Source organism: Polypterus senegalus, chromosome 12, assembly GCF_016835505.1.
Source record: "Polypterus senegalus isolate Bchr_013 chromosome 12, ASM1683550v1, whole genome shotgun sequence".
In the NCBI taxonomy this organism is placed as follows: Eukaryota; Metazoa; Chordata; class Cladistia; order Polypteriformes; family Polypteridae; genus Polypterus; species Polypterus senegalus.
In genome coordinates, this window is record NC_053165.1 from 77,540,712 (window position 1) to 77,566,654 (window position 25,943).

Below are 25,943 nucleotides of genomic sequence, written 5' to 3' on the forward strand. Positions count from 1 at the left end.
CTGCTTCTCTGTTTCTGTTGTTCATTGCTCTACTTTTTCTCACCTCAGATTGGCATGCCCACCTGGACTGGGCAGAGCCTGAGTGCCCTGTCTTGATGTTGAGTTACCAAATGCCAGCTTGAAAATCTAAAAGACAACCAGAGTGATTCATGCTGATAATGAAATGCAGAGACTTCCAGGTGGGCATGGAGTTAAGAACATGGCATTACAGCTACCTGTTGGCAGCCTGGTCACATGCCCATAACCACTGCCACACATACGTATTTTGATTTGACTTCTTTATTTCTTCAAGCTGGGCTACAAAAACGTGGGTACATCTTAAAAAAAATTTTACAGTACTAGCAGTAAGAGGGCCTCAAAATTCAAAATGAAATGAGTGGCAGCGGTGGCACCTGGTCCATTGGCTGTCCATGGCATCTGCCAAGGTGGACTGCCATTCATCCTCCTGAGACCTCAATGTGTGGCCACCGTGTTTGTAAGGGTTATGTGATGGCAGGGTGCCCATCCATATTTGGGAATTCTGTAGGTTGTGGCCAAATAGGTGGAAACACCTTGGCAAGTGATGGGTGCCAAGTCTATGAGACCACCATCTTCATATGCTCAGGGGTGTGTAGGGACAGGCAGGCCAGGCCTTCTTGGCAGTGGGAGGATGAGAGTTTAGTTGGCATATTGCAGGGCCAGCCTGGCAGGAGCTTCAGCAGCACTGATGGATCCCTTTATATGGAGAAGAACCAAAGTTGGCACTAGCAGAGGATGGCACACTCATGGTGGTCTTTGGTGCTGGGCCTTAGAGTCAAGTCTTGGGTTTGAGGGACCATTTTGGAGATGTCATGTGCTTGGCACACCTCCTTGATGGCCTCACGTGTTTTTGTTGTGGCATGGTCCTCCTAGGTAGGCATTATGGTGGTCATCGGTGTGTCCTCATTCCGAGTGGAGCTGCTGGCTTTCTTGGCCCCTGTAAGGGGCATCACTCACTCACCCAGTGGTGTGATGGGCATGACAAGGAAGCCACAATGTTGGCAGGTTACTACAGTGGTCATCACTAGGAGGAGTGAAGTGGTGGTTCCCGTGTTGTCAGCAGTCACGCTCCTTGCCAGTTCTGATCCTACAAAGTGTCCAGAGTGGGTTGGCATAGAGGTGGCAGGTGGCCCAAAGCAGCTGACAATGCTCTGCTGCTGTGTTTAGGCCACTAGGGGCAGCAGTTGCATTGGGCACCATTCAGAGCTTGGGGGCTGAGACGTTTCAGTTCTGTGGGTGGTGAGCTGGACCAGTGTGCCCATGTAGACCTGGCAAGAGGGGTGTAGACAGGACGTGGTGCCCACCTTCTCTGTGGGGAGTTTATTGATGGGGGACCTGATTTGTGGGCATTGGCAGTTGGATGCAGGTCCTTAGTGGGAGGATGACAGATGACATTTGGGGTCTCTTTCAACGGAACTCACGCCATTAGGCTTCAAACCGTTTCTTCAGCTCTGAGACTTTCTTCAGGGTGGGCATGGACTCCTCAGCTGGGCAGCCTTCCTGCTGATCAGGGAGCTCCTCTGCTAACCTGGTGGTCAGTGACTTCACTTTCTGGGGAGGATCTGGAATTGGGGCCTTGTGGACCTTCTCCTGGGGGGTCTCCACACCGCGTTTAATGCCGTAGAAGCGCGCCAGAGCTGGTCTGTACGTGTCGAACTTCACCTCGGTGGCCTTAGACTGGAACAACGCCACCGTCGACAGGACTCTCGGGGTCCGCAGGTTGGGGTTTCCCACAGGTGGTCTTTCCTCACCTCTGAGGTGTGATGCCACCTGGGGGCTCCTCTTGCTCGAGAGTGATCTTTGGGCAGGGTGCTGCCACCTCTTGGGGAGGCTGATCGCTGCCACCTTCTCCACTCGGCCTCCTCGCACGTCCGGTTGACTCCGGTTCTGCCTGATCCAATCGTAGCGGCTCCTCTGCGTCTTCCTCCACCGTCTGCTTCCCAATCTCCCAAGGTATCCCACTGGTGGAGGAGGAGGCGGAGGGGGATTTCTCCACACAGGTGTTTCCTTCCGTGCTTTTCCGGGAGTTCTCATCCTCGGACACCCCCCGGTCCCACATTCCACTGTTGCGCTTTGAGAGTTTGTCGCCAGTGTCTGACGAAGCTCCGGGCACAGCAGGCACCACCAGCATGTTGGGCGATGGGGGCTCCTTTTCACTTTTGGCTGGTGGCGGCTCAGAGGATGCGATCTCCTCGGTAGAAGAGGCTTCCAGGGACATCTCGTCCTCCTCCTCGAGCTCCCAGTCCGTATCCGTGGTGATGTGCCAGAGTGGGGAGGTTAGGCTCTCCTCGCTGGGGGTGATGGATCTCACCTGGAAGTGAAGACACAAAGACGTTCAGAGGGGCGGGCGTCCGGCCCCGCGGCAGGAGGCTGAATGGCGGCTCGCTTACCCGGTTCACGTAGTCCGTGCCATCTGAGAAGACGTCCAGGCTGCGGGTCCCGTACAGCAGCCCCCTCTCCTGGCTGCTCTGGGTGTTTAGCGTTTCAAAAATCTCCCCCAGCAGGTCCATGTCCCCCGACTTGGAAAAGAGGAAGCCATCGATCTCCTCCAGGGGCTCGCTTTGGGCGCTCAGCGTCATCTGCTCTCTGCCGTCGTGGCACCTGAGGGTGAACGAGACCCATTGACTCGAGGGCACCTGGAGGGAAGCCCACAGGACCCTTTATCTGTTAGCGTCCTGGTCGGCCGAGATTGGAGGTCTAAGGGGACAACTGACTCTGGAATCGAGGATGTCTGGGGAGAAATTCACTAAGGGGGGGCATGGTGCCCCCTCCAGGACTGATTCCCACTTTGCCCCCTCCAGGACTGATTCCCACTTTGCCCATGCGAGTGCTTTCACTGGTTGGACCTTCAAATACACCTGAGTGGGAACCAAGCAGTATGGGGGGTCTGCACAGCATGCGTCACTGGAGGACATAAGTGGTGGTCTGGTGCCCCCCGGTGGACTCCACCATACTTTAAATCAGTGATTGTCCGGCTCTGGAAGACATGAGTGTAGAAGATGGATGGATGGATGTTACGGGGTGGGGGTTGGGGGCACAGCCTTCACCAACAGAAGGTACCAGTTGTGTATCAGTGGTGGTCCGGTGGACACCATCGTACTTTACATCAATGATTAGTCAGATAGGCTGCACCTCCTGAAGCATTAAAGGTTATTAATGAATACTGAAGACGAGTGCCCACCACACCACTGGAAAGTTAAGTTGGGCATAAGGGGTGTGCTGGCGCCCCCCCCCGTAGGACGGTTTTCTACTTTACATCCCCTGTACCCCCCAGCAGTTATCAACGTGATTGGGGGAGCACAGCCTGCACTGCTGGACTGGGGCCCCCCGGCGGACTCCATCCCACTTTACGTCACGGATTGCTCAGGTCGACTCCACCCAGGAGTAAAGAAGATGGCTGACTGAGCCCTGGACTTGTAAAGCACAAGTGGCGCCCCCTGCAGTACTCCTTCCTACTTCTCCAGCAACCTTAAGCTGGTAAATGACTGATTGGGGTTTAAGTTGAGATGTGGTGGTGCCCCCTGCAGGACTGGTTTGCATTTTACATTGGTGGTCTCCCAGCCCCACCCTCCCGATGCCCTTAACCAGGAACACTTGAGTATAGAAGATGTGCAGAGGAGTGCGACCTGTGCCACTAGACAGTATTAGTAGGGTACCAGTGCTGTGCTGGCGCCCCCTGCAGTATTCACATTGGTGACGGGCCGGATCACCTCTGCCTTCCCATAATGCAGGCAGGGAATAAACAAATTTAGAAGATGGATGAACGTAAGGAGAGGACGTCAGCCCACACCATCAGCATGTGTATAAATGGCAGAATGGCGCCCCCTGTAGGTTGTAAATGACATTAATGACTGCCTTGATTGGCTCCGCCTCCCAGCGGCCTGAGCCAGGAATAAATGAGCACTGAAGGGGATGGAAGTCAAGTGGAGGAGCAAAGGCTGCACCACTGGCAAGGAGAGCAGATGCCAGGTACTGGTACCCCCTGCAGGACTGGCTCATACCGTGCCACCAGTGCACCAATGCCAGGATCGTGATGTTACTGGGCAGCCTGGCGAGGGAGCACCCTCGCTGCCTATTCATAGTCCCAGCACCGCACACATTCATGTATTTAGGAGTGACCTCTCACCTGTCATCGCTGTCTAAGTCCAGTCCGCACGTGCCAGGCTCCTGCACTGTAATGCCCTCCTCAAGAGGACTGGTATAGCGTCTGGTGGGACGTCGAGGTCGAGACTGAAACAAGGAGGAGACAAAGTCAGGCTTGCTGTATCACACGTGTCCCTCCCAAATATGACAGAGTGACAGCAGCAGTACTGAACCTCAAAGTGAAAGGCGCTACATTAAATGACAAGCATCAGTCCTCACCACTGAGCCAAAGTGGGGAGCCTGAGCACGGCGCTTCACTTTCCAGTGATCACCACGCAGAAAAAGAAAACGAAGTGCATGAGAGTGGGGTTCACTGTGGAAAGGCGCTATAATAATCAGACAAACGCGCCGCGCTCATGTCGTACTTTGGACCCAAAGCAGGAGTTCGGCCAAAGAGTAAACGCAATGCCGCCCTCTTGTGGCGAAACCGCTGTGACCCGCAAAGCCGCAGGTTTAACGGCGCCGAGCGGCGCATTCAACGGAACACACGTAAAGCACCCTGGGGTGGCTCTCAGAGAGTCGGTCACTCTGTCAGTAACATGGAAACAATTGTTCTCTGCTTCTGTCGTGCCTCGGGGCAGTTTTCAAGGCAGAAAAGCGCTATATCAAATGACAAGCTACTGAGCCCATGTGTCACCCTTGGGGAGAAACTTCACCTTCCCTCCGGCAATCACAGTGCAGAAAAACATACAGACAAGTGCAAGATAGTTGTGTTCGCTGTGGAAAGGCGCTATATAGAATTAAATGTGTGTCTGCATGAGGCAGGTCACGGCGGCACACCCAACACCCGTTACCATTTAATAAACACCTCTCCTAATGGTCCCTCAAACCCAAGACTTGACTCTAAGGCCCAGCACTGCAGACCATCATGAGTGTGCCATCCTCTGCTAGTGCCAACTTGGGTTCTTCTCCATATAAAGAGATCCATCAGTGCTGCTGAAGCGCGCTGATTACGTACGTTAAACTCCGGCCAATGTCGCCCTCTAGTGGTTGAGCGGTGTGAGGCACGGATCTGCAGTTTCGTCTGCTGCGCTTATCCGCCGTGGGACCCCCGACAAACTCGTTTAACCCCTCAGCGCTCCATTTATGTAATACATCTAGAGCATCTTGTGATGACTACGGTATGGAGGGCGCTATATAAAATCAGACGCTGCAGCTCCTAGCATTGGCTCTCCGAGAATCATTTACTTCGTCAGTTGCTCCAACCGTTTTAACATGAAAATAACTGCACCTTACCCTGAAATGCTTTGCAATTGTCTTCACTGTAGAAAGGCGCTATATAAATTTGCAAGCATCATTTACCACCAGCCCATGTTTGACACTTCACCTTTAAGTAATCCAAGAAAAACAGAAGGAATGTGCTCACTATGTAAAGGCGCTATATTAAATAAAATGTGAGTTTGCGTCGGCCATATCACAGGTGGTCACTCAACGCCACCTGGTGTTTGTAGTAAAAAGGTCAACAGAGATAAAAATAAAATAAAAATAATAAAATTGCGGCGCGTCCGTTCATTACAACGACTACCGAATTTCGGACAAGATCAAATTGTAATGTCGCCCTCTTGTGGCCAAGCGGTGAGACGCACAAATTTGCTCTTTTCAATTCCTGCGCTGATTTCGCCCTGCGATCCCCGACTCACTCATTTAACCCTTCAGTGATCCACTGTGCATGGAGAGCACGTTGGGAGGGCAGACCTCAGCACTGCTTCTCTCCCAGTGTAGTATCGTGGAAGGCACTATATAAATTTAAACAAATCGACCTTCACGCCTAATAACCCGAACACGTCACTTCATCAGCCATAAATGCATAACTATTCAAGTAGCGGAAGTAGGCTTGTAACAGCTCCTGGCCAAAAGGCGCTGTATGAAATTGCCAGCTCCAGTCCTCGCTGCTTAGTGAATTGTGTAACATTACTGGTTTCTAAAGGGCTTTGGGATATAAGGCGCTATATATAACATTATAGATCTCAAACTTTATCACTTCACCCCCCATGTGATCCTCTACAAGTCACACTTTATAAATACAGAAACGACCGAAGCATGTATTTAAAGCATGTGCCCACTGTGAAAGGCGCTATATAAAATGCCAGGCACATCAGAGACTCTCTGTGTGGCTATCAATGCATTGCTTTACACCTCCCAGTGCTCCCACTGTACAAACACAGAAACTGGTCAGCTATGTTGTGGTGCACACTTTGGAAAGGCGCTATAAACAGTCAATCACCAGCTTGTAAATGCTGTCACTCTTCAAAAGTGTAAATGAAAGTGGGCACAGAGGGCAAGGCACAGATCAGCTGTGGGCACAGGATCACCTGTCCGAAGTGCTGTGTGATGGGCAGGCGGCTCTGCAGACAATCCGACTGGACCCTCCTCTGGAACTGCGGGGCGAGCTGCTGGTCAAGGCGCAGAGACCCTCCACGCTGCAGGTGGCGCTCTTCATCCTGTTCTTGAAAAAAAATAAAAGAGCGTCAGCTGAATGGTCCGCTGTTGGCATGCAAGTCCTAACGCTGGCGTCCAGGTTGGTGAGGACACATCAAGGGTCTGGAGTTGGGCAGCACTTCTGAGCCTGTGTCCCATTACAGCTCTGACACAAACCAGAACACAGCCTGACTGGGGTACAGGAATCACTGATGAGACTTAGAGCATGTGAAGGGGGTACCCGCCACCCTAAAGGAGGCCGAGTGCCCCCAGCTGGCCCACTTCACCTTGTTCCTCAGGCGACTCTTCATCCCTTTCAATCCCAGCTTGGCATGTCCTTTGGCCTGAGAAAAATTAGAGGGCAAGGTGATTAGAGTATTAAAGGAGTGCCCACTAAACCCTAATGACAGCCTGGGTGACAAAGGCCAGGTAGTGCCAACAGTGCTCTGCCAGGAAGAGAAAGGCTTAGACTTTGACACCAAGGGGGTGGACTTGCCTGCCCATGGATCCCATTGACCTGCCACCAGCTTGCCTCCATTAAAACAGCCCAACACTGACACTGCCATCCTGGCTGGCATCGAGACTCAGCTGGACACACTGAAGCTTCAGGAAAAGACACAGCTTTGAAGTGCATCCTGCAGAGTGCCACCTGTGGAGTGGGCAGCAGCAGCCACTGGGCACAAACCCCACGGAGGTAATCAGATAAACTCCTCCTGATTGAGACATTATGGGCAACATAATGGGTTGACCGAGCCCACCAAGAGCCCACTTGTACCTCAGGGGCACTCGACTTACATATTTATAAATGTTCTTCACCGTTGGGTTGGCTCTGGACTTCACTGTGTGGATCAGAACCCCGCTGCCCTTCTGTGGAGAGAAAGAAGACCCTGAGAGCAATGGCACAGTGGGCACCAACAGAGACTGGCATCAGAGATACCAAGTGAGAACTGAACATGGAAATGCTGGCACCACCTAGGGGTGGGATTGAATAGTGCAAGTGTGGAAGGAGTGGTGATCTGGGAAAGTTAGGTGGGCACAGCACTGCATACTGATCAATCCAAACGGAAGAAGGAGTGGGTGGGTAGGATGGCACAGAGGCGGAGATGGATAGAGAGATATGAAAGGCGCTATATAACAGAAATGTGAGAGGTGCTGCACCAAAATATTAAAGGCACAGCACAAGAGATAAATACAGATAGAAACACACCATACAATAAAAAGATATGAAAGGCGCTATATGAGGAATTTGTACCTAGAAACATCAATGTGTAATAGACAGGAAAGGCGCTATATAAGAGACAGATAGACAGGCAGGCAGACAGACAGAGTGCTGCATTCAGTGAGCAGGAATGGACAGGTGGACTGAGAGGTGGACGGGTGGGCGTAAAGGCAGATGAATTAAGTGATGCCAGGCTGCTAACAGAAGGATCACAGGCTGGCACAATGGAGTGCCCATTGGCCTTTTACCCAGCTGGCCAAGCACATTCTTGACATTCTCACTACTGTGGGATCAGCTGGCTTGTCCTGACACGGTCAGCTGTTTGAAGTTTGTCACCGGCCAGCCGGCTGTCATAAGACTTGTGATAATTCCACATATGCCGGCCGTGGCTCGCCATCTTACCTTAAAATTCTCCACAAAATGCTGGCACGACTTGTTTCCACCTGCATGGGCACACAGAGAGTGGCTCTGTTAACGTTACTACTTGTTCCTCACAAGGTGCCCCGTTTGATGCCCTCTTTGACACCTTTAGCCCGATGACCCTCACCTGTCTGAAGGCTGCAGCGTGTGATCTCTTCCTCGAAGATGTCGCTGAAGCCTTGCCCTGCATTGAGCTTCTCGAGTCGATTATCGATGAACTGAAGGAGGCGACAGAGAGAAGGAGCAGTGAGAACAGGCACAAGTGCCACTCCAGGGACATCAGGACGTCACCCCCCTGAGCTACCTGCTTGAAGAGCTGCAGGTGGACGGCGTCCTGCAGGAAGGCCCTCATGCTGTCAGAGCCGTGGTTCAGAAAGGCCTCTTCGTTGAAGGCTATTTGTCCATCCTGAGGAGAAAAAGAGACGTCCGCTTACTGGCACCTTCCAGATGTGGCACTCCAGAGCCCCACAGGTCACCCCTTGACCTCCATCACAGGATTAATGACCACCACACAGAGGACACTATGGACTCACCGCCTCAGCAATCAACGCTTCCCGGTAGCTCCCAAACAGCAGGGCCTGTGCCCGCAGAAATGCCCGTGCTACCCCATCTCCAGTGGAAGAAGACTGCTTCTTGAGCCTCATCTTTAACTGGGACATCTGAGGAGAGCAGAGGGCACTCAATGTTACTGCTTTAACTTTTAATGCCAGTGTGGCACCATGTCAGTGGCCTTTCAATCGCCATGAGCCCCCAAGCAGACCACCCATGCCACATCCTTGTGCCCTCATGTATGCACCTGCTCACCCAAGCACAACCGTCCTAAGCTCCCAAGTGCACCTCATGGTGTCACAGGTGTAAAGTAAGCACTCACGATGTCCATGGGCAGTTTGCTCCGGTCCTGGAAAGGCGACTCCAGCGTATTGGTGTCGATGTTTATGATGACCACATCATCCAGGGCTTTGCTCCGAACTTTCTACAAATCAGAAGAAACGAGGCCTCAGACATCAAGATGAAGCAAATGGCTGGTCAAGAATGGCCAGGGAGCTCCAACCCCTCTTACCTCGATGAGACTTGAGTGGACACCAATCAGGTAAGGCATGGGCGCACTGGGGACAAAGGACAAGGCGAGAGGATTAGCTGAGAGGACAGCGGGGAGGGCCGAGGGGTGGAGGCGGTCATCGGCGGGCACTCACCAGCAGTAGTCCAGCAGCTGCGGGGGGATAACTGGTATGTAGATGTGCTGCCAGTACATGGGATAGAGCATGGCAGTGGAGGCGTGGACACAGGCCGTCAGCTGAGGGGGCAATGGACACGGGTCAGTCAGATCATCATAGGAGTGCTGCCTCCATCTACAGGTGAAAGTGGGGAAGTGCAGTCTGGGCGAGGGTGCAGCGCAGTACAGTGGCACAGCTAGAGGGCACTCACCTGAACAACAAAGTGGGTACAAAGGTGGAGAGGGGGGTTAAGACTGGCCCACTAAGGGTAAAAAATGGGGAACCCATCATTCCTGAGACCCGACCTCTGTGTAGCTGCACACTGGCACCGTGCCCTGCATGTAATGACTGCTTCTCATTATGGCCTGCTGCCCCTGGAACCCAAGACTTTCATTGGACAAGTTGATGAGAAGATAGAGGACCACCGTTTGGGGTCTGCGCCTCGGTGTGGTCCACTGCTGACTGTCGGAAGCTCTTAATGATCGTAATAATAAAAAAAGCGCCAGTGGAGCCTGCGGGTGACCTGAAAGGCCACACATAAGGACTAGAGATGTAGGATCGGCCAGCCGCTTTCAGCACGAAGTGACCAAGCGAGGCAGCAGTGGTGGACTCACAGTGCTCAGCTTGCAGCTGGTCAGGATGATGCGCCGCTCAAATAGCAGGCTGGCATAAAGGTTCAGCATGTTGTCCACGTCCATGGAGACCACCAGTTCAGTCAGGTTACGCTGCAGACAGACACAGGGAGAGACAGTGATGAGTGGGACCTCCATAGAGATGTCCTCAGATTTTCACCTCGCATTCCCGGTGCACTTGGCATGCCAGACAGAGTGCCCACTTACATTCTCCGGGATGGTGGGCAGACTTCCTGCATCTGGGGCGATGAAATAGGGGAGCTGAAATGGAGAGGAAGACAAGTTAGCCTGATGAAGGAGGGAAACACAGCGCATGTGTAGCGCATTTCAAAACAATGACCATTCACCAAAGTCTGCTTGTCAGCTTGGCGAGGATCTCAAAGACTGGTATGCCCCAGTCTCCACTGCAGGTGGCACTGTGTCCAGAAAAGCCACCTGCCAGCCACCATGGGCAGTGTCCCTTACTCACAGAGAGCAGCGGATTGAGAGCACAGATGGTCACCATCACAGTGACTGGCCCAGCCCACACAGCACATACTCTACTGGTCACCAGCCCAGTGACATTGCAGGGGTCTCATTCTGTCCAGTACATGTTGGACGGCTCTAGCGTGGCCTGCCCAGTGTTACCAGTGTGCGTCCATTGTGAAGAGATTGGTGAGCAGTTAAAACTGACCAGCATTCACTTCATCCTGGAGAACTTCACTGAGAGGAGGAGGAGAAGAAGAAGAAGAAGAAGAAAACTCAATGGTTAATGTCCATCAGGCAGTGCTGAGCTTCACTGGTTAGTACTGAGCTCATGCAGATCACGTCCACTGGTTAGTTTTGAGTTAATTATGGTCAGCATTCCTGTCATCCTGGCCAGCTCTGATGGTAACGGCATGGCGGTCATCACCCAGCTGGCAGTACTGAGCTTTATTGGTTAGTAGTGCACATCTGCTGGTCAGTTTCCAGTTAACTTTAGGTGCTTGTTAGAAAGTACTGCCAGTTGTTATTGGCTCAAGCTGGGCAGTCCTTCTGGTCAGTGTCCAGCTGATTTGACACAGCCCTGTAGTGTTGTCCAGCACGTGGTATTGCACTTTGATGGTTGGTATCTGTGGTGTAGGTTGGACACGGGCACTGGGGATTATCTAGTTAATGGTGGACAGGCGGAGTGTTCCGGTCATCTACAGTGGTCAGCACTCAGCCGATACTCAGGGATGCTGTGGTCAGAAGTCAGTTGCTGGTGTTGTCTGCTGGCTTCATAGGCAGCTAAATCTGACCCATCCCTGCAACGCAGACAGCAGGCACAGTGCCCAAGCTCCTTCAGCCTGTTAGCTGGCATTAGTATTTAGGGGTGAGACATGCATTTGCCAGGTGTGAGATGTTTGGACGTGAGGACCGGAGGGCTTAGTGGAATGGTGTAGCTGTGCCATTGGCAAAGGTGACAAAGAAGACCACTTGGCCAGGGGCACAGCCATTAGAACAGTAATATTTTGAATGTTGGGTGCCGCTGGAGGCCACCATAGGCCTGTGAATCTGCACGGGGGTGAGGCCTGCCTTTGGTAAGACATCCAAGCCAAGACCCCTCGGTATCGGTTAGTGAAGCCACACTCCAGAGGTGTGGGGTCTTCACAAAGATCACAATCACCCTTAATTACACGAGGGGGCGGCCGCACCCAAGATGCCAGTGGACTGTATGTTTGACAAAGCCCCGGTACAATGACCTCACCATCTCTTGCTTGCTTGTCAGCCACTCCACTCCATGCAGGATTACTGGGGTTAGTGTGATTAGGTGTAAACACTCCAAACGGGGGAGCAGGGGTCCCGGCACTCACCCATGGCCCGTCCCCAGACAGGCCCTTCAGAGCTCGGTAGTGCTGCTGGCAGAGTTGGGCCCCAATGGCTATCTGCATCTGCTGGTCCTTGTTGTGAAAACAGAAGGTTACTGGACTCTCATCTGGGAAGACCGGAGGGCTCAGCTGTTAAAGGTGCTGGAATGGCCCCAGTAGGGACCTGTGGGTGCAGCCCCTAAATGCAAACCCCACGATGAAATCTGCTGTACCCTTTACCTCCTGTCTTATAGAGCACCTTTCATGGTGAACACCAGAGCTCTCAGGAATGGCCAGCAGAGGGAGCCACATTACACAGAGCGGGATTTGAACCCTGAGCCACCTGGCAGTGATAGCCCCCCCCCACCCGATACCAACCCCCATTCCCACAACACCCCCGACCTCAGCTGCACTAACCAACTGCTTCTTCTCAATTCAGGTTCTCATTTGTTTTCAATGGGATAATGTATGAACCTGACATTCCTATCATCAACAGCGACATGTAGCGCCTTTCACTGTCACACAACTAGGCCATACTTACAAACTGCAGGATGATGGGGTTGCCCTCCTGTGGGACCGAGTGCTCATACAAGACCGAAAGCAGCTGCAGCATCTCATTTCTCTGTGGAGAAAGCAAGCGTGAAAAAGTGAGACGCGTTAATCGTCACCTGTGCAGGTGGGGTGTGTCACATCTTTCTGGGGGGCAAGATGGACACGTCAACGAAGAAGGAGAAGAAAGAGGTGAGCGTCTTAAAATCAAGAGGGCTCCTGAAAGTGGTGGGGGCTTACATAGCACACGAAAAAATCAGATGCTGCTTATGGCATCACCTCAGTCATATTGAAGTGTGTGACGGTGACTAGCAGGGCCACAAGACTGACAGAGGGTCCCCAGAGTGTGTTTGTCACTTTGCAGTTCCCAGTGGACGGTAGAAATAGGAAAGTGAAGCCATCAGTCTTGTTTGCCTCTAATGGTATGGAGGTTTCATGGATTGTTACTGGGATGAATACAAACGTAATGAAGGCGTGTCGGTGACATCGAGAAGATTTCCAGTCCCAGCAGTCAGTGGGAGTGCCCAGGGGACAGATAGTCGCCACTCAATTCGATTTGCTTTACTGAGACGAGTCCATCAAACTACCCACTTAAGTGATTTGCTTCTTCTGACTCATTCGATTCCTCAGGGGGATTCAAGGCCATCAAATATGGGAAGTCCCTTCTGATCACACTGCAAATATATAATGTAATAATTAGATATTTAATATGCTGATAGCTCATATGACGTTGTCTTGCTTCAGGACATAGAGAATGAGAGCACAGTTAAAATGCATGATGAAAATTTGACGATATGTTAGAGAATCATAAGTGTAATGATTCAGTTCATGAATCGAATGAGTGAGAATCGTGAGACTTGTTCTCGGGTAATGAGTCAGTTGGTGGATGAAAATGAACCAGATTTGTGAGACTTGGGCTTAGGATAACGATTCAGTTCAAGATAAGATAAATGAGAATCATTTGACTCGTTCTGAGATAATGAATTAGTCTGTGAATCAAATGAACAAGAATCTTGAACCTTGTTCTTGGGTAATGATTCAGTTTAAGATCAAATGAATGAAAATCATTTAACTCTGTCTCAGTTAAGGATTTGGTTTTGAGAATTGTGTATTCTCTTTACTCTTTCACGTGTAATCAGTTCAAATTTGTAGAACTCAGTGAATCGAATGCACTGGGGTTGTAAGACTTGTTCTTGGGTAATGATTTGGTTGGCGAATCAAGTGAATGAGAATCGTGAGACTCGTTCTTGTCATAAGGATTCACCTTGAGAATTGAATGAATGACAATTGTGAGACTAGGTCTTAGGATTTCGATTCAGTTTGAGTTCAAAGGAATGAAAATCCTTTAACTCGTTCTCAGATAACAACAGAATGAGAATCGTGCACCTTTTTCGTGAGTATTCAGTTTGAATTTGAGGGAAACAGTGAATGAGGATTGTAAGACTTATTCTCGGGTAATGTTCTGGCTAGCAAATGAAATGATCGAGAATCGTTTGAGTCCTTTTCAGGACAATATTTCACCTTAAGAATTAAATGAATGAGAATCGTTTGACTTGTTCTCGGGTAATAATTCAATCTGTAAATCAAATGATTGTTCAGATTTAAAGGAATCAGTAAATGGCACATGGTGGTGCAATCAATGAGCGGTTGAAAAGTGCACATTAAAGTAGAAGGCAAGAACTTTACACATTTTATTTCATCTGTCGTATTTGTTGAATGATTGAGGGACACCGATTTTTTTAGTTTAATATTACGTTCATATATTCAATTTAAAACAATTCTAAAAACAAATGGTGCCCAACAAACACTGGGTACCTTCTATTATAACGGTTTAGTGACTGTAATGCACTTGTGGGGTGAAAGAGAGAATCAGCAGCGCCAGAGGATTCAGTTTGATCTCGAAAGAATCAGAAGTGGAGTGAATGAGAATCATGACTCACACAGAAGACGGTGACGACATGACGCATGACATATGGCGTCCTTCAGGTGACGGCGGAATGGATTGATGGGCACTGACCGCGCACACCCTGAGTGCTGCCCTAATGCTGCCCTCACGTCACGGTGATGTTACACCGCCAACCCAAAGCACCGCGTGTTTAAACCCAAAGTAAAATTGAGATTCTGAAAGAACAAGTGAAACCCACACGGTGTCGTTGTGTGGGCAGATGATGAAGCACAGCAGCAATTAACAGTTTCAACGTTAGTAAAAGCCCCAGAAATACAGCATAGAGCGAGAGACCTGCCAGAATAAATACAAAGATATCTCTGAGTGATTCAGGACGGGGCTCTCATCAGCTGAGGCAGAGAAGTTAGGAGAGAACAAGAGAGGACAGGGGAGCAAACTGAAGTCAGTGCCTCATCATGCGCTTTACCTGTTCACACTGCTACACTAGACCCGCCATTTTGAAAGAGCGTTTTCTAATCAGTTTGTTTCTTGACAATCAAAGGTGCGAACGAAAGGACACAACGTATAAAAACGCAACATTCATGTTGGTGCACACGAGGTCTAAGGCTACACTGACAGCAGCCTCCATTTTCACCTTTCCTCCACACTACCTCTCTGAAAATGGAGACTTTGGAAAACGCTCCCCAATGGCGTGCTGTTCTGGAAACGTCAGCTTGGTGTTGCACTGTGGGAGGATGAAAAAGTCGAATGTGGAAAACACGGAGTGCAGAGCTAATCGCACGCTGATTTGTTCAAGCTTATTACGCAGTCCTTCTCTGATTGGATCCTGCTTGATACAGTGGCTCATTCCCTGATTGGTCATCGTTCACAGAAGAAAAAATGTATTCCAACATGGCGGGCACAGAGGAGTTGCTGTCCATGGCGTTTGTCGTGCTGCTTACCTGAACGCACCTAAATTGCATTGTGTTTGAATGCCGCATACGAGCACAAAAGCAAATCATTGACCAGTTCATGTTGTCACTGGCATCACGATCCTGTCGAGGAGGACACGTCCTTTAAATGTCTGTCAATCTGCGCATGTCCTGTGTGACGAATGTCTGTGTCGAGTGTATTTATAGTCATTTTAGTGTGACAGAGATCATTTAACAACGCCAGTTCAGTGTGGACGTAGCCTTAGTGTGTGTGTGGCTATTCTGCATGGCGCTGGTCAAAAGTACCAGGTGGTCTGCAGATGGCACGTTTGTGTGATTTGAGTCGTCTACACATCCTCAGAGCTGACTGCGTATTCCACAGTATCAGAATAGCGTTCAGTGCTCTGGGGCATTAATCGGGACCACCGATCACCCTGTCTCCACCCTGTACCCTACAGTCCAGACCCACGGGTCACATTTTGTGGTTTTTGAGGTGAAAAATGCCAGTCCAAAAAACACTTGGAGATAAAGAACCAAAGAAAACCAACAGGGCAGCCAAAAAACAAACAGGGGGCAAATACAAAAGAGCAAAACGAGCCAAAAGACTGAGCAGAACTGAGACGTCACAACGCCGAAGACCCTGAGTGGGACTGAAAGTCCTCTGCCTAGCTAAACTCATTGTTGTGAAGATTCATCTTGGGTGCTTGGCTTATCCAGTAGCCTGGGTGCAAGACCACCTTAACAGCCTGATGAAGTCACATACCATGTGACCTCCATGTCAAGGGGCCTGAACACAGTAATCACATGGTTGCCATCATGACGACCCAAGATGGTGACAACCAAGAGAGAAAAGAAAAAGGCGCCAAGAAAACAGGACATGAAAGTAAATGAAATGATGAAGAATGAAAACAGAACAACACAAAACTGAGACGTTACAAGAGCACCTGAGGACTGGCACAGGTGCCAGCAGCAGCTCTCACCTGTCCTTTGGTCAGGTAGTCAGCTAAGGAGTTGAGCAGCTTGTAGAAGACCTCAAACCAGGGCAGGTAACTGAAAGACAGAGAAGGGTGGCATTGGTGTCACATGCAGTGACCGTCTGATGCCCGTCTTCATCGGTGGGCCCAGTCCAGCAGCTAAGGGAGAAACTTAAGATGACCAGGAGCGGGCAGCCTACCCCAAGGTTCAGGTTTGTGGAAGAGTCGCCAGCTGGTGGGGTAGTGGGTCATGTGGCCAAACGGACAGCTGGTATGGGGAGCGAGGCCTGCTTGTGAAGGGTTGGGGCAGGTGGCAGAGGTGCCAGGCTGTGGACTTACCTGAGGATGCACAGACAGCTCTTGGAGCCGGTGGTGAGGCGGCAGAACCCAAAGCGCTGGTTCCCTTCTAAATCGGTCAAGACGAAGGTGAAGTTCTGGACCACGTGAGCATCTCGTGCCCTGGAAGGCACAAATGGGGGACATCAGGTGGGGACAGCTCTTGACTGTTACCCATACTTGATGGCCCAGCACATTATTAGAGGCCAGGTGACCAGTGTGCCAAAGGTCAAACATTTTTCTAGTGTCTTCCACACAGTCAGGAGTTTGGCAGCTCTAACGTCACTCATTCTTACCTCTCCACGTCATAAGGAAAGCAGAACTGGGGCAAAATCTGCAGCGACTCCTGGAAATGGGAAAACAGGGAATAAATCATAAGGAAAAGTCCAGGAGGTGAGAGTAGCGGAGAGAGCAAGCTGGCATCGGGTGTCCTACCTCGTCATTGAAGTCTTCTGGATACTGAAGTAGTACCTCAGGATCTGGAGATGGATGACAAAAATGGGGGCGGTGGGGGCAACACAAAAGGTGTGTAAAAATATTGCACTGCAGAGGGCGCTCACTTCCACCCAAGACATGGTCTGGGAAGAAATGAAGGTGACATAATAAAGCAAAGCCTGTACTGCAAGTCCCCCAGCGCCCCCAAGCCTGGCACACTCATTGGTGCCACCGAGAGGAAGACACACACAGTCCATGATGCAGAGCCACACAATGAAGTACGGCCATCTCGGGCCCTGATGTCACTTGGATGAAAGACTCAGAAGTCACATCTGGCTGAGCTGAGCGGAACAATGAGATGTGAAACTGGCTGGCATTCAGAACGAGGCCACAAGGCACAGTTTACAAGCAGCATTCAGATGATCGGTGTCAAACACAAGCTGCATTGTCTGGGTGTCCTGCTCCGATGGCATAACAAGCACCCATGTGAGGACAGCTGGACACATCAAGTGCAGAGGTCAGCGTAAACATGGAGGAGTGAAAGAAAGCAAAGAGCAGCAAAAGGAAGAGCAGACCGCGTCAGGTGAGCCGCACAGACTCCTGCATTTCCATTTATAGGCAGCAGCAGCCGCTCTGCTGTGGGGACGATGTGACAAAATGAAGAAAAAAAGAGTTCATTTCCTGTTTCTAGCAGGTCCCTCACTGTGAGGCTCGGTAAAAATAGCAAAAAAAAAACCAAACGAAAGAAGAGCAGCTCGGCATCTTACTGGTCAGTAGCTGTCTAGAAAGACTGGGAGGAGGGAGGTCAGCTCAGGCCCAACTGGCTGGCCAACCGTTTAATCTAGTAAAACAGAGAAGGTGTAACTGGGCAGTGATCTACCTCGACCAGTAAAACTGGGAATGGCAGATCAGCTCAGGTCTATCTGGGTGATGGCTGGGATTGCCCAGTAAAACTAGAAGAAGGCAGGTCAGCTCAGGCCCATCTAGAAGGTGACCTGTTCAGTCTAGTAACACAGAGTCAGCTCAGGTGTGACTATGCAGTGACCCATCTCATCCAGTAAAGCTGCAAAGCACTAGGTCAAGTCGAGTCTAACTGGTCAGTGGGTTATCTCCTCCAGTTAAACTGGGAGGTGAGTTCAGATATAACTAAGCAGCGAGTTGTCTCATCCAGCAGGTCTCTCTTAAGTACAATCAACTGCAGGTGGAAGGTCTCCTTTGACTGAGCCCTCCAGACATCAGTGGGGACACGTGACCAGCTTGTCCCCTTGGTGGTCACAACACAAAGTCAAAGCTGCTTGTTAACCTCCACATCACTGATGGTGCACCTTCATGTATAAATATGCAGCCAAGCAAGATTACATTGGTCCTGCCACCATCCTTCTTCTTCTTCTTCTTCTTCTTCTTCTTCTTCTTCTTCTCTTTTGTCTTTTTGAGATCTGACAACATGCTCACACACTTAATCCATTATGGCAGCACCAGGACAGATTAACGTGAACACATCACCTACATCCATAATGGAGACTCCAGACCTTGGACATCACACACCTACTGGACTAAAGTGATGACCCTCCACATACATCACAGCACGGCCCAAAATGTGTCCTGCTTGTCAGAGCATCAACCAGCAATCAGAGGTTTCAGCTAAATTGGGTGACCAGGGATGTGTGAACCTGAACCCCGTGGTCATAATCAGCTCTGCACTGGCCAGTGTTTAACACTCACTCAAGGCACTTCATAAGTGCCCACATCAGCACAGTCACATTTGACACCTGGACTGGGTGATGCCAAATGAGTGCCATAGCAGCCTCAGAAAGCACTTAACATGGAAAAGGTGGACAGAGTGAAGTGAAGACCACCAGGGCAGTCTATGTGGACAAAAGCTGATTGGCTTCTGATAGCCGGACGCTCGGCACAAGAGGCACTCACCTTTATCCTTGGCGATGGGACTGGAAGCTTCAAAGAACCAATAAAACGTTCTCTCAGGATTCTCTCTGAAACACAAGAAAGAGAGGCCATCATGAGAGCTGCTGGACATGGAGGTGAGGGTGGGATACACAGAGCTCCTGTGGTTGAGTGGTGGTAGCCCAGGAGAGCTGGAGATCAATTTCACACTCCAGACATTCATCTGCCAGAAGATGTCAGTCCTACTCCCTGAGAACACAGTCCAACCTTCAGTGCACCTCCTAACACGTCTGATGGGTTCCTGATAAGCTCCCACAGTAGAGTGACCGCTTACAGCAAGGCTGAAGTGACATGCTCTGTCATTTAAGTGACCAAGACCCCAAAGTAGAACATGTGATATAATTTGAAGGAAGGTGAGTCCTGTAGGGGGCGCTCAGGTAGGACTTCTCCATAACCCAGCAGGTCCCTAAAGAGACAATCCTTAGTCCTCAAAAATGGCTGTCAGTGAGGACCCCATGGTGTCTGCATGGGTCTGCTTTAAAATTTGTCCATTCTGTGCATGGGAAGAGAATTAAGTGTAACTATGATAGAGACATAGAGAAGCAGAATAAATAAATAAATAAATAAATAAATAAATAAATCAATCAATCAATCAATCAATCAATCAATCAATAACATGTCACTCTTTGGCTCAAGAACATCAAGCCTGGCCTGCTTCACTCTGATTAACTGCCATAGTATGACCTAGGATATGACAGGATGACAAAAACAGGATAAGCCCACCTCAGAGAACACTGACTGCAAAGCTGGACCTGAGAGACCAGCAGGCACCAGACAGTGTGGGGGGCAGCACTCAGGAACAGGCACAAGGCCAGTGAATTGTGACTTTGGCCCCCATTGGTGAGCTCCTTCATGTCTGCAGGGTAGGTGCACATCCATCATGCTGGAGATGGTTGGTTTATTCCCTAACTACTGCATTGAGCCCCTTGTTGTCCCAGTTTACAGACCCCATAGGTTTTAACACTGTGTTGTCCCGAATGAGATTTTCTGCCAAAGAAATGAGAATTTAAGCACAGCTTAGGGGAACCCCTCAATCCTCAGAATATGGCACACCTCCCATAGGTTGAAATGGATAAGCAGGGTTGAAAATGGAGGCATGGATAACATGGAAAAGAACAGGGACCAACATGGATTGTTGTAGCAAGCATAGTGAGGCTCCAGTGGAGAGAGCCTGCCATGAAGAGAAGACCCTGAGGAGTCGCTCGACTATATAGCGCCCTTCCCATCTCCCTCTCTTTTCATCTTCTATACATTGCCTTTCTTATTGTCACCTGTCTTGTATATAATGCTCTCCCTATCACTCTGTTTATCTATTATATAGCGCCTTTCCCAGCTCTCTCTCACTCTCTCTTGCATTACATTGTGAAGATGAAATGGAGAGCCCTCTGTTGAAGGAGGCTGCCCTTGCAGTCAGAAGCCCACCTGCCCATAGACTGACAACCATTCTCCTTTAGCTTGGCTGGCTGTCTTCACACTCTGAGGCCAGTGGTCCAAGTTCCTGTCCAGCAGCTCCAAGTGAGGACGAAATTAACCAGACTTCTGAATATGAATGTTTGCCCCCTCCACCCTCCACAACTCCAAGACTCATTGAAGGTCCCAGACACGCTTACACTTTAAGAGAAACAAAGGTGGGCAGGCAAGCTGGCACAGCTGGTAGAGCTGCTGCCTCTTTTATTAGCTGCATCAGCTGACAGGCTTGGTGTGTCCCAAAGTGGACGTCATGTCGTCTGAGGTTGGCTTCTGTGCTGTGCTAAATGCTGCTGAAGGAAGTCAACTTCAAATCATTGGGCAGACTAACAGAAGTCCCGCCTGCCCACCTTCCGTATTATTAACAAAAGCCCCCAGATGTCACCAGGCAGCAGATATTTGCATCTTCGCGTCTTCCTTGACAACGACAGTAACGATGTCTGAGACTGAAAAGAAGCCTACTTTGACGTCAGACGTTATTAAAGCAGAGCGGAGATGTGGGCTTAGCAGGCAAACCGTTTCCTGTTGTCAGCCTTGGTCTGGTGCTGTGGTGACAATGACAGCACAAGCCTCATTTTATATAGTGCCTTTAGCCATTTCCAAATTTGTCAGTAGGCTATGATTTAGAAATCACAAACCCTAGAAGATGGGGTTTGTGCTCCAGGGGTGTGTGTGGGGGGGGGGCACTTAATACAATCAAACAAAAGAGAAAGGCAGAAAGAGCACATTCAGGCTCAGCGTGGAAAGGCACTATATAAAGTACAGCTTGATTTTACCATTAGTCATTTACTAACATGGGGAGTGGTGCCCGTATCTCACCGGAGAAGGCAGAGCCCATCAGGCAGGAGGGGGCACCACTGCCCACCTTTTCATCATTTTTCAAGCCATGTTTGACCTCCTGCTGTTCTTCTGGAATTCCATGTGAGATGCCCTGAGGTGTGAGAGCCACCCTAAGATCTTATTAGCCAATCAGTGGACAGCAACCTTTTGATGGACAGCGGGTCTCTCCCAATGCCATGTGGTGGCCAACCCTTGACACACACTCTCATGAACGCTTGGGTGACCATCAGGCCATTCGAGATGTTCTCTACTCATTGATGGGCAACAGGACACTCACACAGCCATTGACAATTCAGTGGACATCACTTGATGCTCAGTTTCGAGAGCACTTCCTGAAACTTAAAGTCAAACTGAGACCACCTGCTGCCCACCACCATCCACCTGCTTTCTCTTTAAAGTCCGAAGATTGTGGCAGAGCGCCACCTCTTGATCGTGTTGTTTATCTCTGATGTTTGTAATGGTGACCCCAGGACAGGTCACTACTGACCCACTGAAGTGGCACGCCACCCTCCATTTTAGTCTCCTACCTCCACTTTCTCTTTGCTTTGTGTAGGTTTCTGTTCAGAAAGGCACCATATAAAAACAACTTGTAATTATTACTAAGGCACTGCTGCCTCCTTCTTTCCCAAAAAGGGGGCCTTTGACCCCAAAGTTGGTTATGGATGCCTATAGGCGGCCGGGGGGATGCTTTCTGTTCAGATTCAGGGTGCCTACAGCGATGGCAGCAATGGCAGGTGCTGCCTGGGTGGAAGGAAGTCGATGATGTAACCACAGGGCTGCAGGCCGAAAAAGAGACGCTGAGCACACATAGAAGACGGGCAAAGACGGCGGCGGCGGTGGCACTTACTTGATCCTGGAGCCCATGTTGGCAGCCCGTCCTCACGAGCCCATTGGCGTGGTCGGTCGGTCCGTCTGTGTGTCTGTCCGTGGCGTGCCGTCAGCGCGGCGGGCTCATCTTTGCTGCCTGTCGCCTCCGGAGCCTGTGGTGGCTGCAGACTTCCTGTGTGCTGCCTTGCACAGCCGAGGCGCGGTGACGATGGCCCGTGTCTCTCTCTCTCTCTCTCTCTCTCTCTTTCTCTTTTGCGCCATTCTCTCTGCCGTACTCGACGCACTCTGTCACTTTGTGTTTTACGCCACAGGGACGCCTCAGCGTTCTCTTTTTTTGAGGCTTATTCAAATGCACCATTTGCTTCTTCTTTTTGAGCTGTGTGAGCTCACATTTCAGGGACGAGCACTTCCTCTCTGCTTTGCCAGCTGAAGGCCTGCCTTCCATCTTTTCCTATGAAAAGGCGCTATATGTGGCAGAGGTGGAGTAACTGACTGAGTGTTATACAAAGCCACTCGATTATGTGGGCAGCCCTTTCAAAAGACAAACAGGGCAGCAAGCAAGGAGAGCCGCAGTCAGGCCACGGTGACTGACCGCCAGAACCTGAGAGCACAACCTGAACTAGATGAGGAGTCCAATATGGGGTCAACTCAACAGATGGGGCCAGGACCGGGACTGACATCACTGCACCAGGCCATAGCTCCAAGGTCAGCACCAGGCATAAGCACCAGGTCCAAAACAGGCATTGAGGCTGACGTGGCCCATAACAGTAGGCTATGAATGGAGCCACTGGTGAGACTGGGCAGATGAGGTGGGGCAGAGAGGAGGCACCAGAAACTGGGCCGAGACCAGAGGGCCAGACCGGCTAGATGGCCCTGTGACAGCAGGACAGAACATGAGGGCTACGAGGACCCGGGCCAAGAGCAGCGTGGACTCAGCACCACTACCATCACAGCTCTGGGCCGGGACCAGTCCAAGTCCAGCATAAAGACAGAGGGTTAATGGGCTGCCTCCTGGCTCAGATGGCTTCTCTTTTTATGGATTCTTCTCTTTGTTTTATTTTGTGTTTTATTTCTTCTGGTATGTTATTTCTTCTCACTGGCTACTGTTTTATTCTTTCATTATTTTATATTACTACATCCTAAAGGATGGAGACATTTGACACAGAGGCTTCGGCACTGGTATCGTTTTGATGAAGGATGCCGCAAGACTAATGACATCTGAACCTTCAAATGTCACCAAAGCTCTGGTGGCACTCTGACTGCTTCGAAGCTTTGTGTCCCCCCCCACCCCAAAAGTGTCATGGACTAGGAGACCCAAAGCACATCATAAACATCCGCTAGAGGGGGATATCACCGGCAAACCCCTGCTACTAGTACGGTCAAGCACTGAAACCTTGTAAAATAAAAGATCTATTCTTAATAAAAAGATTACCAATCACAGTGAAGCTCCATGGAGCACAAAGGCAAAGTGGAATTGCGTGAAACAAAAGTCCAACAGAGTCCCAATACTGAATCTGAAAGCAGAAAGTGGAAAAGCCAGGGATCTGATAATTCACAAAAATCACAATAAACACAAGTAACGCTCACCAACTCCCTAGCGCATTCACGTGAATGGGCAGAAACTGTGGGAGACCCTCTGGATATAAAGGGCAGTTGCTGGCGATGACTGACTGGTGGCCCTGCCTCTTAGGGGACCACCCACAACACACATGGATCTTACCAAGGATGGCTTAAACACACAGACGTGACCAAAATAAAGTATGACGGCTACGACCAACATAAATCAAAAATGAACCCAACATGCATTTGAACCCGAAAGGGGCTGTGAAACTACAGGCTCTATTTTATAGGGAGGCGATACTCAAGTAAATATGGAGTTCAGAAGTGTGCAGCTTCTTATCTCATGCTATGCCGTTCTTCTGTTCTGTGGCTTCTAACATGTCCTCGACACTCCTGTCTATTGCAGGCGCGCACTACAAACCCCCTTAGATGTGCCCCCTTCAACAAGCTCATTCCTAAACCCCGCCACGATCCTCTTTACCCCTTATAGTGATTCCCCAAACAGTGATGGAATAAAGTGAATCTGTCAGATTGTTTCACTACAAAGACCCCCTGAATGTGATAAAGTCGTCACACAATTATCAATCAGTGTAGCGTCGCACTGATGAGTGCCAACATGATTCTTGTTGTTTACTATGGCGTGATGCAGCCTGGGCAAGCGTCCCAGCACTCTTAGCTGGCATTCCACCATACAGATGAGCCACTTTAGTGCCCACTGCAGACGGGAAGCCTGCCAAAGTCGCAAATGAATTCTGTCCACTGCATCAGCAGCGAGGGGCACAGTAAGGATAGTGGGCAACCTAAACAAGGGAGGGGCCATTGGCACTCCGTACAGATGAGCACTGGCATAATGCTATGATATTCATAATGGCAACAAGTTACTTCTTTAAGACAACACCTTTGAACATTATTTTATTGTAAATATTTCTTGTTAATACTAATCTGAATATTTATAGCAGCATTTTAATGACAACATAATTATAATAAATTTAAAATGAACACACGGAGCATTCTTAGACTTTTAGTTCAGCTGCCCGATTGAAACTCCAAACAAGGGTTTGTGTGTTTGTTTCTTCTGCTGGCTCAGGCAAGCTCATGGCTGCTATGAATTCTGTCGACCACCAGATGTCGCCGTTTTTGAAGCTTCAAAGCTTTTATTTGACAGAATCATTAAGAAGCTTCACGGGGCTATGCTTGGCCATCACGAGGATTTTTCAGTTCTGTGGCTTGTCCTCATTCTGCTGAGCCTAATGGGCGGGGCTACTTGTTGCTGCAGCAGTGGCTCCACCCCCAGGTCTATATAAGCCTCAGCACTAAGGCGGGAGGTGCTGACGTGTGCTGAGCTCCCGTTGGGATTACCGACTGCTTTTGCTTTCTTTAGGTTTGCCTGTTTTGATGACTTTTTACTGCTGGTTTATTCTTAATTATTACATTTTTTATTTTGTTTTGAAAGCATCCAGTCTTTTAATACACTCAGTAAGGACAGTGACTTTATTCTAACCCGAGGCCACAGCCAGTTATGTATCCATTTTAAATGTCTTTAAATACTTTCTGTTATGCCTCTCTTATGCTCTGCCCTTTAACTTTGTGGGCAGGGCCTCTGTGATGTCACAGCTGCTGGCTCCTCCCTATGCCTTTATAGTCCGGCCAGAAGAAGGATTCAGCAGTCGAGCATGCGGTTTGTGAAGGATCCTTTCTCTCTCCCAGTATTTTTTTTTTTGTGGACTTACTGGTTTTCTCTTACAGACTTTGAATTTGGACCGGTTGAGTTCAGGACTGCCTTCCAGACAATTCATTTCTTATATTTGTAAAGATTACAATTTGGAATTGTGTTTCATACTTTTACTTCCATGGTAAGGCAATTTTGCATGCAGTCTTTTTGAGCTCCCCGTGTTTGTGGCCCACATGGTCCGGCAGAAGCTAGCAGATGTTATTTGGGGCCCGGGCTGAGTTTAGGTGAGCTTCTTCTGGGTGGGTCAGTAAAGGCCCTGGCCAGCTTTAGGGGTCTTTCAGGGGTCTTACACATCAGTTTGACATTTTTAGAACTCCAAATCACAACACGGCCTACTTACAAGATCACTTCATCATTTGCAGAATTCAGATGGATGACTCTCAGAAGTCCTGGCACAATGTCCTGTGGATCAATAAGCTAAAAGTGGAACTTTGTAGACCCCATTATGCCTGGAGAAGTGACAATACTGCAGTGGACAGTACAGTGGGGGAGATGCAAGGTGAAGAACATGGGAACTGGCGAAGGTACTTCATTGTGTTTTTTTTTGTTTCTTCTGCCCACTTACAGTACA

The 25,943-nt window shown here is 49.7% G+C and overlaps 1 protein-coding gene across 3 annotated transcripts; it reads right to left on the reverse strand.

Annotated features, from left to right (window-relative positions):
- Positions 1-261: 261 nt before the first annotated feature.
- Positions 262-22,416, reverse strand: dennd1c (DENN domain containing 1C). 3 transcript variants are annotated; one of them, XM_039772399.1, is made up of 23 exons: positions 22,100-22,416; positions 18,910-18,974; positions 16,984-17,027; positions 16,845-16,894; positions 16,552-16,671; positions 16,219-16,288; positions 12,414-12,494; positions 11,879-11,965; positions 10,272-10,325; positions 10,047-10,157; positions 9,412-9,512; positions 9,279-9,324; positions 9,090-9,191; positions 8,752-8,877; positions 8,523-8,624; positions 8,346-8,436; positions 8,201-8,241; positions 7,375-7,446; positions 6,867-6,923; positions 6,474-6,602; positions 4,145-4,248; positions 2,409-2,619; positions 262-2,329 (listed from the first exon to the last, which is right to left on the reverse strand). In XM_039772399.1, the coding sequence occupies exons 1-23, from the start codon at positions 22,114-22,116 to the stop codon at positions 1,766-1,768; spliced, it is 2,445 nt and encodes an 814-aa protein (XP_039628333.1). In that variant the 5' UTR covers positions 22,117-22,416; the 3' UTR covers positions 262-1,765. The 3 variants fall into 3 exon arrangements, with proteins under 3 accessions (XP_039628333.1, XP_039628334.1, XP_039628335.1); XM_039772400.1 differs by lacking the exon at positions 11,879-11,965 and having other exon boundaries at positions 22,100-22,413; XM_039772401.1 differs by lacking the exons at positions 16,219-16,288; positions 16,552-16,671; positions 16,845-16,894; ... (1 more) ...; positions 18,910-18,974; positions 22,100-22,416 and adding an exon at positions 12,701-13,087.
- Positions 22,417-25,943: the final 3,527 nt, after the last annotated feature.